The sequence below is a fragment of the Anomaloglossus baeobatrachus genome, chromosome 1 (genome assembly GCF_048569485.1).
Source record: "Anomaloglossus baeobatrachus isolate aAnoBae1 chromosome 1, aAnoBae1.hap1, whole genome shotgun sequence".
Lineage (NCBI taxonomy): Eukaryota > Metazoa > Chordata > Amphibia > Anura > Aromobatidae > Anomaloglossus > Anomaloglossus baeobatrachus.
The window spans coordinates 289830090-289845590 of NC_134353.1; the positions used below are offsets into that span (position 1 = coordinate 289830090).

The 15501-nt window shown below is 52.2% G+C and overlaps 1 protein-coding gene across 1 annotated transcript in view; it reads right to left on the bottom strand.

Moving 5' to 3' along the window:
* The window catches only part of LOC142291931 (NADP-dependent alcohol dehydrogenase-like), a 74870-nt gene that overhangs the window by 35508 nt on the left and 23861 nt on the right, over positions 1 to 15501 (bottom strand). The window contains exon 3 of the mRNA XM_075336898.1: positions 705 to 843. Within this exon, the coding sequence (XP_075193013.1) occupies positions 705 to 843 (139 nt within the window). The remainder of the gene's footprint in view (positions 1 to 704; positions 844 to 15501) is intronic.

The following is a 15501-nucleotide window of genomic DNA, read 5'->3' on the forward strand; positions in this document are numbered from 1 at the left end:
CGTGCAAAATCGCTAATCGGCGACATGGGGGTCCATTCTCAAATCTCGTTACTGCAGCAGTAACGAGGTTGTTCCTCGTTCCTGCGGCAGCACACATCGCTGCGTGTGACGCCGCAGGAACGAGGAAGCTCCCCTTACCTGCCTCCCGGCCGCTATGAGGAAGGAAGGAGGTGGGCGGGATGTTACGTCCCGCTCAGCTCCGCCCCTCCGCTGCTATTGGGCGGCGGTTCAGTGACGTCGCTGTGACGCCGCACGGACCGCCCCCTTCGAAAGGAGGCGGTTCGCCCGTCACAGCGACATCGCCGGACAGGTATGTATGTGTGACGGCTGTTGTGCGACACGGGCAGCGATTTGCCCGTGTCGCGCAACAGATGGGGGCGGGTACCCACACTAGCGATATCGGGACCGATATCGCAGTGTGTAAAGTAGCCTTTAGACTATCATAATCTACAACATTCTTACTTTGAAACACCACCCTGTGGTCTGGTTGTGGAGTGCAGCACCATTTACATTTGGCCGCCAGAAATTATATCAGCTGATCGATGGGAGTGCTTGGTGTAGGTCTCCTACCAATCTAATTTTGATGACCCATCCTCCTGATAAGCTATGAATATTTTGATGACCAGACAACCTCTTAAATGATATAATTGAACTTACATATACATAGGTCCTTCATACAACATCTCAGATTACTTGCGACTCACCTGGTTTAACTACGGTGACTCCCGCGCCTATGCTTTCCACCACTCCAATGGCTTCATGACCCAAAATCACTGGAAAGTTAGTCTGTATTATTTGATTAAGTGCACTTTTATCAGATCCGCAAATGCCAGAAGAAATAATCTGTATAAAATAAGAAATATTCAAAATAAATTTCAATTTTTCATACTGGGTGAAAACATAAACTTTGCTAGACCAGACTTATTTATATAAGTTTACATTGAATCAATTTGTATCCAATGAGATAAGCCCTATTGGTTTGGAACCCCTCTTTCAATCAGTTGATCGCTACTGACCTAGTTCCCGCCACTCTAGGCAAATGGCAAAGGATGCCATGTGCTCAAAGGGGATATATGAACATTGGAACCTCCTCAACTTAAATTTGTCACACTTGTGTGCTTGTTGGTGTCTGAAAATATGTTTACAATGATTATAGAATGTTTTTTTCCTCACACAGAGCTCCATATAATAAAATTCTGGTTCCTGAAGCTACCACTATGGGGAGCCAACAAGTTTATTACATAGCTTGAACTGTAAAAACTACATGTAATAAGCCCCCAGGTGTGACAATATGCTGTGCTAAATCTAACAAGACCAACATTTTATATTGACTTTATGTAGTTTCAGAGTTTTAAAGGTTGATGGTAGAAACTTCATCGAGCAGACGGTAGACAGTCCGTTGAGTTAAAAGTTTAACCTAACATGCATATCCATAAGAAAGCAAAATCCCCAAGAGGAAAAGGATTATTGTTTTCACATACAATAATAGATTGTTGTTTTTTTTTTTACAATGCTTAACTAGGTAAAAAAACCAAACAAACATAAAAAGCTAATAGGGTGAAATCGATTGTTTTACTGTGTTTTTCAAAAAAATAAGCCCTCCCCCAAAAATAAGCCCCAGTCATGGTTCAATAATGAAGGTGTCTATTCAGCTAACAAAGTTAAAGAATACTGCAGGACACTTCATTATAGACAGCGGACACCCAGCCATCATACTCATCAGACACTGAGCGGGAGGACCTGCGGTAGATCGCATACCCGCAGACATCAGATCACACACACACACACACACACACACACACACACACACGCACACACACACACACACACCAGATTGCACACACACTCACCACATTCAGCAAAATCGATTTTTTTCTGGACGGCAGAATCCTTAGGCACAGTGCAAGGACCTGCAGATGGAGTGCACACATGACCTGCGATGTATTCCACTGTCGGGACCTCCATGCGTTTCACTTAACTGCATCCCATCTTTACCTGCAGCGGAGGCATTTTGTACCATCGGATGCTGTAAGTGACTAGTGAGTGGGTGTGTGCAATCTGATCAGTGATTGTGTGTGTACCGCCCCAGCAGTGGTCAAACCGCTAGGATCAGGGTGTTGCTACTCGTGGCTCGAGGTACTCCGGACCCGGGGGCTCAGGGTCACTCTAAAATGTGATGGGGGGTTGTTTACAGGGGATTAGATAGTTTGTGATGCCATCCGTGGTGTGCGGTAACGGGGAGTACTGCCGCTGCCAATGGGAGTACCCGGGGTGATGGAATGGAGGCAGCCAGATGACGTTACCCTCCAAGAGCAGGGAATGCCCCAGGACTCTGGATTGTGGGGTTGTTGCAGGAAAGCGCAGGCTTGCTGGTAGCAGGGGGTGATCAGGTACTCACTCAGAAGGAAAGCAGACGCTGACAACGTGGTAAACCAAGTCTCTGGGTGCTGCTGCCCTCTTGGGGGAGCTCGTCCGGGTCCCGTCCCCTGCAGTACTGCCTGATGGTCTGGAGCCTGCCTCCGTGCACAGATTTTAGTAGTGTCCAAGTGGCCCGTAAAGCTTGAAGCTGTCCAAGCCTCACTCCCCACTTTTTGTGTGAAGGAGCTGTGCTCTCAGTAGCTCACGCTTGGGATTTCAGTGGCCTGCTTTGGTTGGAAAGCCCTATCCCCCTCGTTGCACTAGTGCCCCCGATCTCTGAGCTTCGTGGGGACAGTCCATAAAGGCCCTATCCTCCGCAGCCTAATTGCCGGGTTGCTTGAAGCCTCTCCCCGACCTAGGGTCCAGTACCCCGACGTGCTTTCGGTCCCAGACCGGCTATTGTACTTGCTGCTGACCGTCCTCCTAGACTAAGTCAGGCACTCAGTCCCAATAACCCACGACTGGGTGTCCGACTCCTCCGGGTCCAGACCACCATCTGCAACCCAATCTTCTCTTCCCCAGGAGCCAACACACTCCCTTCTAGCTCCTCACTGCTTGAGGGCTACCACTCAAATCCTTGCTCCCCTGGAGCTAACTCACTTGTCACCTCCCACCTCCCTGTCTGACCCCTAGGTGAACGGCCCTATTCCAGCTTAGCAGCACACTGGTGTGCCTGACAGGGTGTGGTGCGAGGTGTGATTGGGATTTTTGGATGTTGATGGAGGCAGTACTGCAAGTTGGGAACCCAGAACCAAGAGGGGTTGAGTCCTACACTAAGAATTAAGAGCGTGCAGTCCCCTGTGATGCCTTGACTAGTCCAGGGGCATCACATGTGTGGGATCTGATATGTGTGTGAGTGTGTATGTATGTACGAATGTGTGTGCACATGCGATCTGATGTGTGTGTCTCAACCAGAAGCAGGGGAGGACTGCTGTGGAGCATAACTGCTGGGAGCACCTGCTACAGATCTTAGGAAGACCAGGGCGCCACATAGACGTCCGGAATCTGGTAAGTATGAGTCTCGTGGTGGGTAGGGGTCTGCTTTGGGAGGGGGAACTTACCCATAACCATGTTTCTGCAAGTGTCGCGGGCGGGGAGGGCGCTGCTGCTCACCACGCTCGGGTCCGGCGCTGCTGCTGCTGCTGCTCGGTGGCTCGAGCGGTGAGCCGGATCCGGGGACTCGAGCAGCGCTCCTCATCCGTGAGTGAAAGGTGATGTAGTTTGGGGTTTGGGGAGTCAGTCCGTGATGCCACCCACGGTGTGTGGTGAGGTTGGGACACCACCGCTGCTCTGTACGGGGATCCCGGGAGCGATGACAGGGAGCAGCCGAGATGTTTCTCTCCCCTCCGTGGATAGGGGGGTTGGTGGTCCCGGGGCCCGGTGAGGTGGGACGGGGTTGGCAGGGTTGGCAAAGTGCAGGGTCGCGGGGACAGCGCGGTGCCAGATGTTACAGTGGTACTCACTCAGCCAAGAATGGATACAGAGTCTCCGGTAAAATAAACGGCTGGATGGACGGGTCCCACAGCCGGCTGTTGTGGTTACCCCCGGTAGGTTGGTGGTGGCTGCCTTTCCCTGCACCTGTTGTGTATCTTCGGTCCCGATGGCTTCCCACCGGTAACCCGCTCCCCATCTTGGATATGGGCCAGAGGAGCCCCTTTTGTCCGCAGGCGCCCTGGGAATTCTAGCTGTGGCGGTAGCTGTATTTCCCTTTTCTGAGTTTGGACGGTTGCCTTCAGTCGGGTCTTTGTTGCTAGGAAACCCCGGAGGTTCCAGTCGCTAACAGATTTGACCGGTTTACCGGCGACTCCAAGCCTGGTCGGGGTCCGTAGGCCCTGCCGGTTTGTGCTGGCTTCTCTTCGCTTCCCGGTTCGGTACCGGCGGGCCACCGCCCGTCCCCGGTCCTACGGTTCCACATCGATTGGCCTCTCCTGCAGACGGCCACCACCGTCTGCCAATCTTGCTCTCTGTGCCCGGGCCACGTACCCGGACACGGTCAGTCTGCTCCACTACTACCACTTCCCTAACTGAACTGAACTGAACTGCACTCAACTGACTTCCTTTTCCCACCTCCAGGACTGTGAACTCCTCAGTGGGTGGGGCCAACCGCCTGGCTCCACCCCACCTGGTGTGGACATCAGCCCCTGGAGGGAGGCAACAAGGTTTTGTGTGACTGATGTGCCTATCTCGGGGTGTGGGGTGTGTTGTTGCAGTACCTGTAACGACCTGGCTAGTCCAGGGTGCCACATTCCCCCTTGGTTAAATGCAGACCGTCCGCGGGCTGCCCGTCCATCACCGGTTTTATTTTTGTAAAACTGTAAAAGAAGGTAGAAAAACAGGTAACAACAAACACAAGTAATTTTTATAAATCTTCCCATAACGGGAGGCACGGTACTTTCAACGTTACAAACGGTAGACATATTTATTAGCAGTAATGGTCGGCTTCCGCTCTCTCCCGCCCAAACAACCTGGCCCTGATGCTGCCCCTAAGAAGTGGGCATCACCCCTTGACCCCAGTCCATATCCAGGCTGCCCGAGTGGGTACGGGTACGATACTTCGCACCCACGGTCTTTTCAGGGGACCCACGTCCATGGGGAACCCCTAACCCCCAGAGGTTGGCGACCGGTTCAGGTGGTGGCCGGGCCCCAGCCTACTCTGCTGCGGGCCCTTCCTCCAATCTGCCTCTCCGGAGGCGGCAACGGAATTAAGCCAATTATTTACATTCCACAAGTTTGTGGTTGCCCTGCAAGTTCTCGGGCGTGTCCGTAAGTAGTTCCTTACGCACGGTGCAAAGGGTCCCTACGGGGACAACCTTGCCGGCAACGGCCGGTTCAATCACGGTTGACAATCTGGTGAACTTCTCGGTTGATTCATTTTCATTCATTTAATAACAGTACTGGTGGTCCCGACGGGGACAACGGTGCAACGGAGGGACCGCTGACTCACTTCAAATCCACAACGCAGGCCGGAGGAGGGAGCTGGGCTGGTGCTTGGGCCTCCTGGCCTCCTCTCAGTTTGGCGTCCGGGGCAAACCAGCCCCTCTCTCCACAATGCCGCGTGTAGGTAACTAAATCACCTGGGAGCAGGTTGCGGCCCGGGTGGTCCTCCGGCAGGTGGGCATTAACGTCCCATCAGGCCATAAAGACTTCGGCCTCCAGGCCCGGCTCGAAGATAAACCCATACCCCCGACGGACATCGAACCTTCTCACTTGCCCCTCGTGGATCGGGCCCCGTACCCGGAAGGTGGCTCTGCGGAGGCTCTCTTTTTCTCTGATGGTGCGGGCTATCAGTTCAGCCTTCAGCTTTTCCCTCTCTGCAATTTCTCGGCCCAGCGGGGTCGGTTCCCTGTCCCAGTAAGGGGCTACTGCGTGCCCCTGCGCGCGGGTCGGGCCCCGCTGGATTTCCACCACACTGCCCACTACTGGCGCCCTCTGTGGAAGATCCCGCGGTGTCATGGCCTGGGGTGCTGCCTCACAGCAACGACCCGGCGCAGTCTCAGCCGAGGCGTGGGGGATGGGTACAGGGGTCCTCTCCCGCTTGACCTCCACCTCCTCCTGCACGGGACGGACCGCCGGTGCCAGAACGGAACTAGGCACGGTCACTGCAAGTGCAACCGGTATATCTTCGCCGGTGGACAATGTCTTCGGCAACTTCCAGGGAAGCGGTTCAGGGCGGCTACAGGCTTCAACTACAGGTCTGTCCGTTTGGGCGGACGGGCAGGGTTCCGCTACCGGTTGTGCGGGTAGCGGGCCTAGTGGTGGGGCGGTGGCTGCTAACACAGGTAGTGGGGGAGGCAGCAGGGTGAGCGGGCGCAGGCCGGGCCCCTCAGCCGAAGCAGCCGATCCCTTGGGAATACAGGGGCGTGGGTCGCTTACCCGCTCCTCCAAATCTTCCTCCACCTCGCATCTCCGTATAGCCGCCACCACGTCCGCCATGTCGGCCTCCCACCCCTCCAGGAGGAGCTGCATTCGGACCTGCAGGCGGCTGCTCAACTGGACGGTCCGGACTTCCACCCATGCTGCGGTACCAGGCGCGGGCGCTGGGACTGCGGTGTTACCGGATGGACTGTGCATCTTGGCAGCGGTATCTTCCAGGAACCAATATGGCCGCAGAGTCCTGGTGTCCCTGCTTTTATAGCCGCGGTTTACATGCGGCCGGACGCCATCCACCCCCCTTGGTCTTTTCTCAGCACCTCCTCTCAGGGGCGGAGCTTTGGCTTTTGCGCCTCCACTGCTCGAGAAGGCGCTCGATCGGGAAAATCTTTGCTCCCAATATGGCGGCTTCTGAAATTTTTCAGCCGGACACCGCCGGCGGGACACAAGGCGCACTTCTACCAGCCGGAAGAACGGTAAGATCCTGTTCGTGATGCCAAGTTGTCGTAGGCGGGGAGGGCGCTGCTGCTCACTACACTCGGGTCCGGCGTTGCTGCTGCTCAGTGGCTCCAGCGGTGGGCCGGATCCGGAGACTCGAGCGGCGCTCCTCGCCCGTGAGTGAAAGGGGGTGTAGTTTGGGGTTTGGGGAGTCGGTCCGTGACGCCACCCACGGTGTTTGGTGAGGTTGGGACACCACCGCTGCTCTGGACGGGGATCCCGGGAGCGATGACAGGGAGCAGCCGAGATGTTTCTCTCTCCTCCATGGGTAGGGGGGGTTGGTGGTCCCGGGGCCCGGTGAGGTGGGACGGGGTTGGCAGGGTTGGCGAGGTGCAGGGTCGCGGGGGCAGCGCGGTGCCAGATGGCACAGTGGTACTCACTCAGCCAAGAATGGATACAGAGTCTCCGGTAAAACAAACGGCTGGATGGACGGGTCCCGCAGCCGGCTGCTGTGGTCACCCCCGGTAGGTTGGTGGTGGCTGCCTTTCCCTGCACCTGTTGTGTATCTTTGGTCCCGATGGCTTCCCACCGGTAACCCGCTCCCCAGCTTGGATATGGGCCGGAGGAGCCCCTTTTGCCCGCAGGCGCTGGCCCTGGGAATTCTAGCTGTGGCGGTAGCTGTATTTCCCTTTTCTCGGTTTGGACGGTTGCCTTCAGTCGGGTCTTTGTTGCTAGGAAACCCCGGAGGTTCCAGTCGCTAATGGATTTGACCGGTTTAATGGCGACTCCAAGCCTGGTCGGGGTCCGTAGGCCCTGCCGGTTTGTGCTGGCTTCTCTTCGCTCCCCGGTTCGGTACCTACGGGCCACCACCCGTCCCCGGTCCTACGGTTCTGCGTGATCGACCTCTCCTGCAGACGGCCACCACCGTCTGCCAACCTTGCTCTCTGTGCCCGGGCCACGTACCCGGACACGGTCAGTCTGCTCCTCTACTACCACTTCCCTAACTGAACTGAACTGCACTCAACTGACTTCCTTTTCCCGCCTCCAGGACTGTGAACTCCTCAGTGGGTGGGGCCAACCGCCTGGCTCCACCCCACCTGGTGTGGACATCAGCCCCTGGAGGGAGGCAACAAGGATTTGTGTGACTGATGTGCCTATCTCTTGGTGTGGGGTGTGTTGTTGTAGTACCTGTGACGACCTGGCTAGTCCAGGGCACCACAAAAGAATAAGACCTACCCTGAAAATAATGCCCTAGTGCTTTTTTGGGGGCAAAAAAATTTTTTTGGGAAAATCATGATATTATGTTAATGAAGTCATGAAAGGATTGAAACCTAAAATAGTTACTGAACATTTTAAAGGCTAAACGGGGCTTTACACACTACGACATCGCTAATGCGGAGTCGTTGGGGTCACGGAATTCGTGACGCACATCCGGCCGCATTAGCGATGCCATTGCGTGTGACACCTATGAGCGATTTTGCATCGTCGCAAAAACATGCAAAATCGCTCATCGGTGACATTGGGGTCCATTCTCGATTATCGTTACTCCAGCAGTAACGAAGTTGTTCCTCGTTCCTGCGGCAGCACACATCGGTACGTGTGACACCGCAGGAACGAGGAAGCTCCCTTACCTGCCTCCCGGCCACAATGCGGAAGGAAGGAGGTGGGCGGGATGTTACGTCCCGCTCATCTCCGCCCCTCCGCTGCTATTGGGCGGCGGTTCAGTGACGCTGCTGTGACGTCGCTGTGACGCCGCACAGACTGCCCCCTTAGAAAGGAGGCGGTTTGCCGGTCACAGCGACGTTGCTGGGCAGGTAAGTATGTGTGACTGCTCTGGGCGATGTTGTGCGCCACGGGCAGCGATTTGCCCGTGTCGCACAACAGATGGGGGCAGGTACCCACACTAGCGATATCGGTACCGATATCGCAGCGTGTAAAGCGGCCTTTATTGTCAGACCTTGTTAAGGACCCAACTGATGTGATCCTCACTAAGGATTGTGCTTGGAAGTCACTTTGTCTTGTCGGTTCAGAATAGTATAATAGTATAGCAGATAAGTGCTGGTCGTAATCCGTGATTGACGAACCTGTAATAACTGTGCATACAGAACTATTAATCACCCATTAGGATTGCCCCTTTAAGTACCAAGTTCAGAATTTTCCCTTTATGACACAATTCATGATGTCCCGATCTTCAGCATTTATACAAAAAAATTAAAAACAAAAACAGTTTTTTACAATGTTAATAGATGCAGATGCAGTTTTGTCATCCGGATATTAAGGGTGAATATATTTTTAGATTTTTGGCATTTTGTAATACAATCTTCTGTGCAAATATAGTATAATGGAAGGATAAAAACTTTCAGACTATACAATGCGTTCCAAAAACAACACACCTTTGAGAAAGCGCTCAAGGAGTGATTTATGTGAGATGTCCTTAAATGAACCCTAGTTGGGGGCAATGCCAAATATCAAATTGTGCCAGATTTTCTCCCCAATTATGAAGATTTAACATGTCTGACTGGCCATTGCTTCCCCTGGTGACAGCCGCCTACCCCCGGGACCCAGAGAAGCCAGGCCCCTGGTAATCAGCTGATCAGTCCCTACTTAGTGTTCGTCATCGTGAAACTATTCCCTTAATTCCGCTTCATTTGTTATGTTTATCGATATGAGGAACATATACCTCCCAACCGTCCCGGATACAGCGGGACTATCACGATTTTCAGGGTTTGTCCCGTTGCCCAGGGCGGGAGGTCTGTATCCCGTGGCTCCGCCCACCCACTCTCTCCCCGCCTCGCTGCTTTTCCCTCCTAGCATCCTCCTAACACATTACCGCACACATCCCGACATCACCGCACACATCCCGACATTACTGCACACATCCCGACATCACAGCACACATCCCGACATCACCGCACACATCCTGACATCACTGCACACATCCCGACATTACCGCACACATCCCGACATCACCGCACACATCCCGACATTAACGCACGTATCCCGACATCACCGCACGCATCCCGACATTACCGCACACATCTTCACCGCACACACCCCGACATCACCGCACACATTCCGACATTACCGCACACATCCCGACATCACCGCACACATCCCGACAATACCGCACACATCTTCACCGCACACACCCCGACATCACCGCACACATCCCGACATCACCGCACACAACCCGACATCACCGCACGCACCCCGACATTACAGCACACATCTTCACCTCACACATCCCGACATCACCGCACGCACCACGACATTACAGCACACATCTTCACCGCACACATCCCGACATCACCGCACACATCCCGACATTACCGCCCACATCTTCACCGCACACCCCCCGACATCATCGCATACATCCCGACATCCCCGCACACATCCCGACACTACAGCCCTCATCATCACCGCACACACACCGGCATTACCTCAGTGACGTCCCCGCTGACAGCGCGATTCACTTCATTTGTTGCGTGGAGCTCATAGGGGCGGCAGTGTTCTACTGCAGCTCCTGTCAGCTTCATGTAGCAGAGCTGGATACGGGACCTCGTGTGGATTACGCCGGACCTGGAGGGGTATTTGGGGATTTTAATAAAGTGGTGAAAGAGGGTGGGGTTTTTTGCCTTTTATTCCAAATAAAGGATTTTTTCTGGTGTATGTGCTTATTTACTTTCACTTACAGGTTAATCATGGGAAGGTATCTCGGGGAGATGTCTGCCATGATTAACCTAGGACTTATATAAAATATAGAAATGTGGCACTCCTTCTATAGTCGCTGGTGCTTGGATAGGGTCCCACCCCAGATCAAAAAATTGAAAAAAATCCAATGTGACATTGACTGCAGACCCGGGCGGGCAGCTTTTTCCTCTGGTCCAGCTTTTTCATACATTTCTACAGAACCCTTTCTGGTGGACATTATATCTGCTAGTGAAGCGGCTCAACTGACAGATTCTTCACTTTTGTCTTTTTGTTGACATTTTTTGTATATCATAGTTCATGATTCATGCATTACAATGTGTGTAAACTGATGAAGGTCGGATGACCGAAACGTCTTTAATAATTACACAGATCAATGAATAAAATATAAAACAATTTCAGTTGAATGCTTTGAGTGCTGGATTTTTTTCAATTTTTTAACCTAGGACTTAGTGGCAGCTATGGGCTGCTGCCATTAACTCCTTATTACCTCGATTGCCACCGCACCAGGGTAATTCGGGATGAGCCGGGTTGAAACCCGGGACTGTCGCATCTAATGGATGCGGCAATTCTGGGCAGCTGCTGGCTGATATTTTTAGGCTGGGGGGCTCCCCATAACATGGGGCTCCCCATCCTGAGAATACCAGCCTTCAGCCGTGTGGCTTTACCTTGGCTGGTATCAAAATTGGGGGGGGACCGTACGCCGTTTTCTTTTAAATATTTATTTATTGTACTGCACGGTATAGACCCGCCCACCGGCGGCTGTGATTGGTTGTAGTGAGACAGCTGTAACTCAGCGTGGGGGCGGGTCTGACTGCAACCAATCATAGGTGCCAGTGGGCAGGGGAAGCAATGAATACAAGATTGAATAATGGGCGGCCGGCTTTTTCAAAAGAGGAAAAGCCGCTGGAGCAGTGTGAGTGCGTCTGTATGTATGCAGCAGAGCAGTGTGTGTCTGTATGTATGCAGCAGAGCTGTGTGTGTGTCTGTATGTATGCAGCAGAGCTGTGTGTGTGTCTATGTATGCAACAGAGCTGTGTGTGTATGTATGTATGTATGTATGCAGCAGAGCAGTATGTGTGTGTCTGTATGTATGTATGTATGTATGCAGCAGCCATGTGTGTGTCTGTCCGTATGTATGCAGCAGAGCAGTGTGTGTCTCTGTACGTATGCAGCAGAGCAGTGTGTGTGTCTGTCTGTAGGCGTTGTATGATGTGTATCTATGTATGTCAGTGTATATGACTGTATAGATTTGTCTTCTGTTTATATGTATTTTGTGAGTTTGTCTTTAAATATGTATATGAACGTATCTGTGTATGTGTGTGTCTGCGTGTTTATGGGGCCCACTGGGACTCTTCCACCCAGGGCCCACAAAAACCTGGAGCCGGCCCTGACCGCACACACCCCGGCACTACCGCACCCATCATCCCCGGACACACCCCGACACTACCGCACTCATCAACACCGCACACACCCCGGCACTACCGCTCCCATCATCATCCCCGCACACACCCCGGCACTACCACCCCCATCATCATCCCCGCACACACCCCGGCACTACTGCACCCATCATCATCACTGCACACACAAGGACTACCGCACTCATCATCATCTCCACACACACGCAGGCACTTCCGCACCCATCATCATCCCCGCACACACGCAGGCACTACTGCACCCATCATCATCCCTGCACACACGCAGGCACTACCGCACTCACCATCATTCCCGCACACACAAGCACTACCGCACTAATCATCATCCCCGCACACAAACCGGCACTACCTGAGTGAAGTCTCCGGTGACAGTGCTGCTCACTGCAATTGCTGTGTGGAGCTGACACAGAGCGATCGTGTTCTACGGCGCTCCCTATCAGCTTCATGTAGCAGAGCTGAAAGTGTCGTGGGACCTCGTGTGGATTATGTCGGACCTGGAGGGGTATTTGGGGATTTTAATAAAGTGGTGAAAGAGGGTATTTCTTTGTCTTTTATTTCAAATAAATTTTTTTTTCGGGTGTATGTGTTTATTTACTTTCACTTACAGGTTAATCATGGACGGTATCTCGGGGAGACGCCTGCCATGATTAACCTAGGATTTAGTGGCAGCTATAAGCTGCCATTTAACTCCTTATTACCTCGATTTCCACCGCACCAGGGCAATTCGGCATGAGTCGGGTAGAGTCCCGGGACTGTCGCATTTAATGGATGCGGCAATTCCGGGCGGCTGCTGGCTGATATTTTTAGGTTGGGGTGCTCCCCATAACGTGGAGCTCCCCAACCTGAGAATACCAGCCTTCAGCTGTGTGGCTTTATCTTGCCTATATCAAAATTTTTGGGGACCGCACGCCGTTTTTTTAAAATTATTTATTTTACTGCACTATATAGACCCGCCCACCGGCGGCTGTGATTGGTTGCAGTGAGACAGCTTTAACTCATCGTGGGGGCATGTCTGACTGCAACCAATCATAGGCGCCGGTGGGTGGGGGAAGCAGTGAATACTAGATGGAATAATGAGCGGCTGGCATTTTCAAAAGAGAAGAATCCGCTAAAGAAGTGTGACAGCCGTGCAGTTCCGCGACGGTGATCGTTGAGTATAAAGGAGGGAGGGAGAGACTGACTGACAGAGAGACAGACCGACGGACAAACCGACAGAGAAAGAGAGAGACTATTTACACACTGTCTCAGCATGCCCAGAAACAAAAAACAGAAATCGGCGCCAGCTTCCGGCATATGACGGATGACCCCGGATCCGGCGTCCATAGGCTCCCATTATAAAACACGCCGTACGGTGCCAGATCCGGCGCAATCCGTTTTTTTGCCGGACAAAAAACCGTTCACCTCAGCGTTCCATCTGGCCGCCGGACAAGCAAATTTTACTGGATCCAGCGAAAACCGGATGGAACGCAAGACCATCCGACGCAATCCGGCGCTAATAACAGTCTATGGGGGGAAAAACGCATCCGGCGGCAACAGACGCCGGATGTGTTTTTTCATGTTTCTGCCGGATTGCGCCTGATGGCAAAAAACTGATGTGTGAACATTAGCTGCACACCCTGTTCAGCTCTCCTCCTGGGTCCTAGCTGCCTACACACCCTTTTCAGCTCTCCTCCTGGGTCCTAGCTGCCTGCACACCCTGTTCAGCTCTCCTCCTGAGTCCTAGTTGTCTGCACACCCTGTTCAGCTCTCCTCCTGGGTCCTAGCTGCCTGCACACCCTGTTCAGCTCTCCTCCTGGGTCCTAGCTGCCTGCACACCCTGTTCAGCTCTCCTCCTAGGTCCTAGCTGCCTGCACACCCTGTTCAGCTCTCCTCCTGGGTCCTAGCTGCCTGCACACCCTGTTCAGCTCTCCTCCTGGGTCCTAGCTGCCTGCACACCCTGTTCAGCTCTCCTCCTGGGTCCTAGCTGCCTGCACACCCTGTTCAGCTCTCCTCCTGAGTCCTAGTTGCCTGCACACCCTGTTCAGCTCTCCTCCTGGGTCTTAGCCGCCTGCACACCCTGTAGTTAACTCCCTGCCTGTTCTACACATTGCTGATCTGTGGCGGCTCAGAGCGATCACGGACAGCTTCTGCAGTTTCAGTTTGCTGGATGGGTGTGGATGGGGAGTGGATATGGGTGTGGCTGTTTGTGAAATGGGTGTGGTTAGGGGGCATGGTCTGAAAATTGCTGCGGCGGGCGTTGCGCGCCACAAACTTTGTCCCTCTTTCCCTTCTTTAAAAGTTGGGAGGTATAAGTAATGGAGATGCACTAAATCAACATCCAGTCTACGTCATAGTGTTAGTGGTCATGTAACGCTGATATAGATTTGATGTGTTTTATTGCTCGCATCTGTATAGTTTATTCTGTTCCAGACTGATGGATACAGCAGAGTGCAGCAATAAACTATTTTCATCAATTCCATAAACAACGGACACGGGATCCTCCTTTCTCCTGATCTGTGAGGGTCTTAACAACGGGGCCCTCAACACTTTGTGGGACAGTCCCTCTGAGCTTCAAGAGGCATATAGCATCTCAAATCCGTTCCTGTAAAAAACATGGTTCCTGAAGAAAAATCAACCATGACTCCTTGTTGTTGTATTCTGCTACAGATTCTATAGTCACAGGGGGCTCCATGCTGTGTGCCAAAATGCACGTGGAAAAGTGAGGCAGTCAAATGATGTGACACTATCACTAATAAGGGATTCAATGTGATTTTTTATTTATGCAAAAGTTTACATATATCCCCAAGCTACAGCTCCATTTGTAGATCATGAAAAGAATCAACATGGTTATGTGGCACCTTCAGTGAGATTTAGGTAAACTTCCCATGATAAGTTATTGGTAAGGTTTTGACACTGTATTTTCACTATGGAAAAAATGCAGCATCTTATAGTTCCAACAAAGTGGATGGGATTTATAGAAACCTCACATCCACTGTGTATCTTTTTTACTCAACATAATCTGCCCTGCAACATGTTAATTTCTCTTGAAGGTACACTGAGTTTAAAGCTGGAGTCACACTAGTGTATGACATCTGATGTAATATGCTAAGGACCCTCGGCTCCTGCTCTGCTGCCAGAGTCAGCCTAGTGTCATGCAACTGCGGAGGAGAGGGCAGGATTAATGTCTCCATCTCCTCCATTGTCAGCTGATGTGATTATCGGCTGCTATGGATGTAAGTGACACATCTCTCGATGACATTCTCAGCATGCTGTGATTTTTTCCTTAGTCTGATTATTGCTCAGGAAAAAACATGGGTCTGAGTGCTATGCGTGATTTTCTCGCATGGCACTTGTGTGAGTCATACACTCATGTGAGCGAACCCTTATGTGCAGATTTTCCCCATAAACTTGAATTAGCTGTGGAACATCCACAGGTGAAAAGAAATGTTTTTAGTACGATTCCGCTGCACAAATGTGTGTAATGCACACAGGATACAGATCAGTTACATTTTGTCAAAGCCAATCACCAGGAAGTTTCAAATACAAAGCAGCTTTATTTAAAACATGAACATAACCCCGCTCCCCCCAAAAAAATCAAAACCACAGCATCAAAGATGCAGTAAAGAGGCATGTAAAAAAACCCACTCAAAAA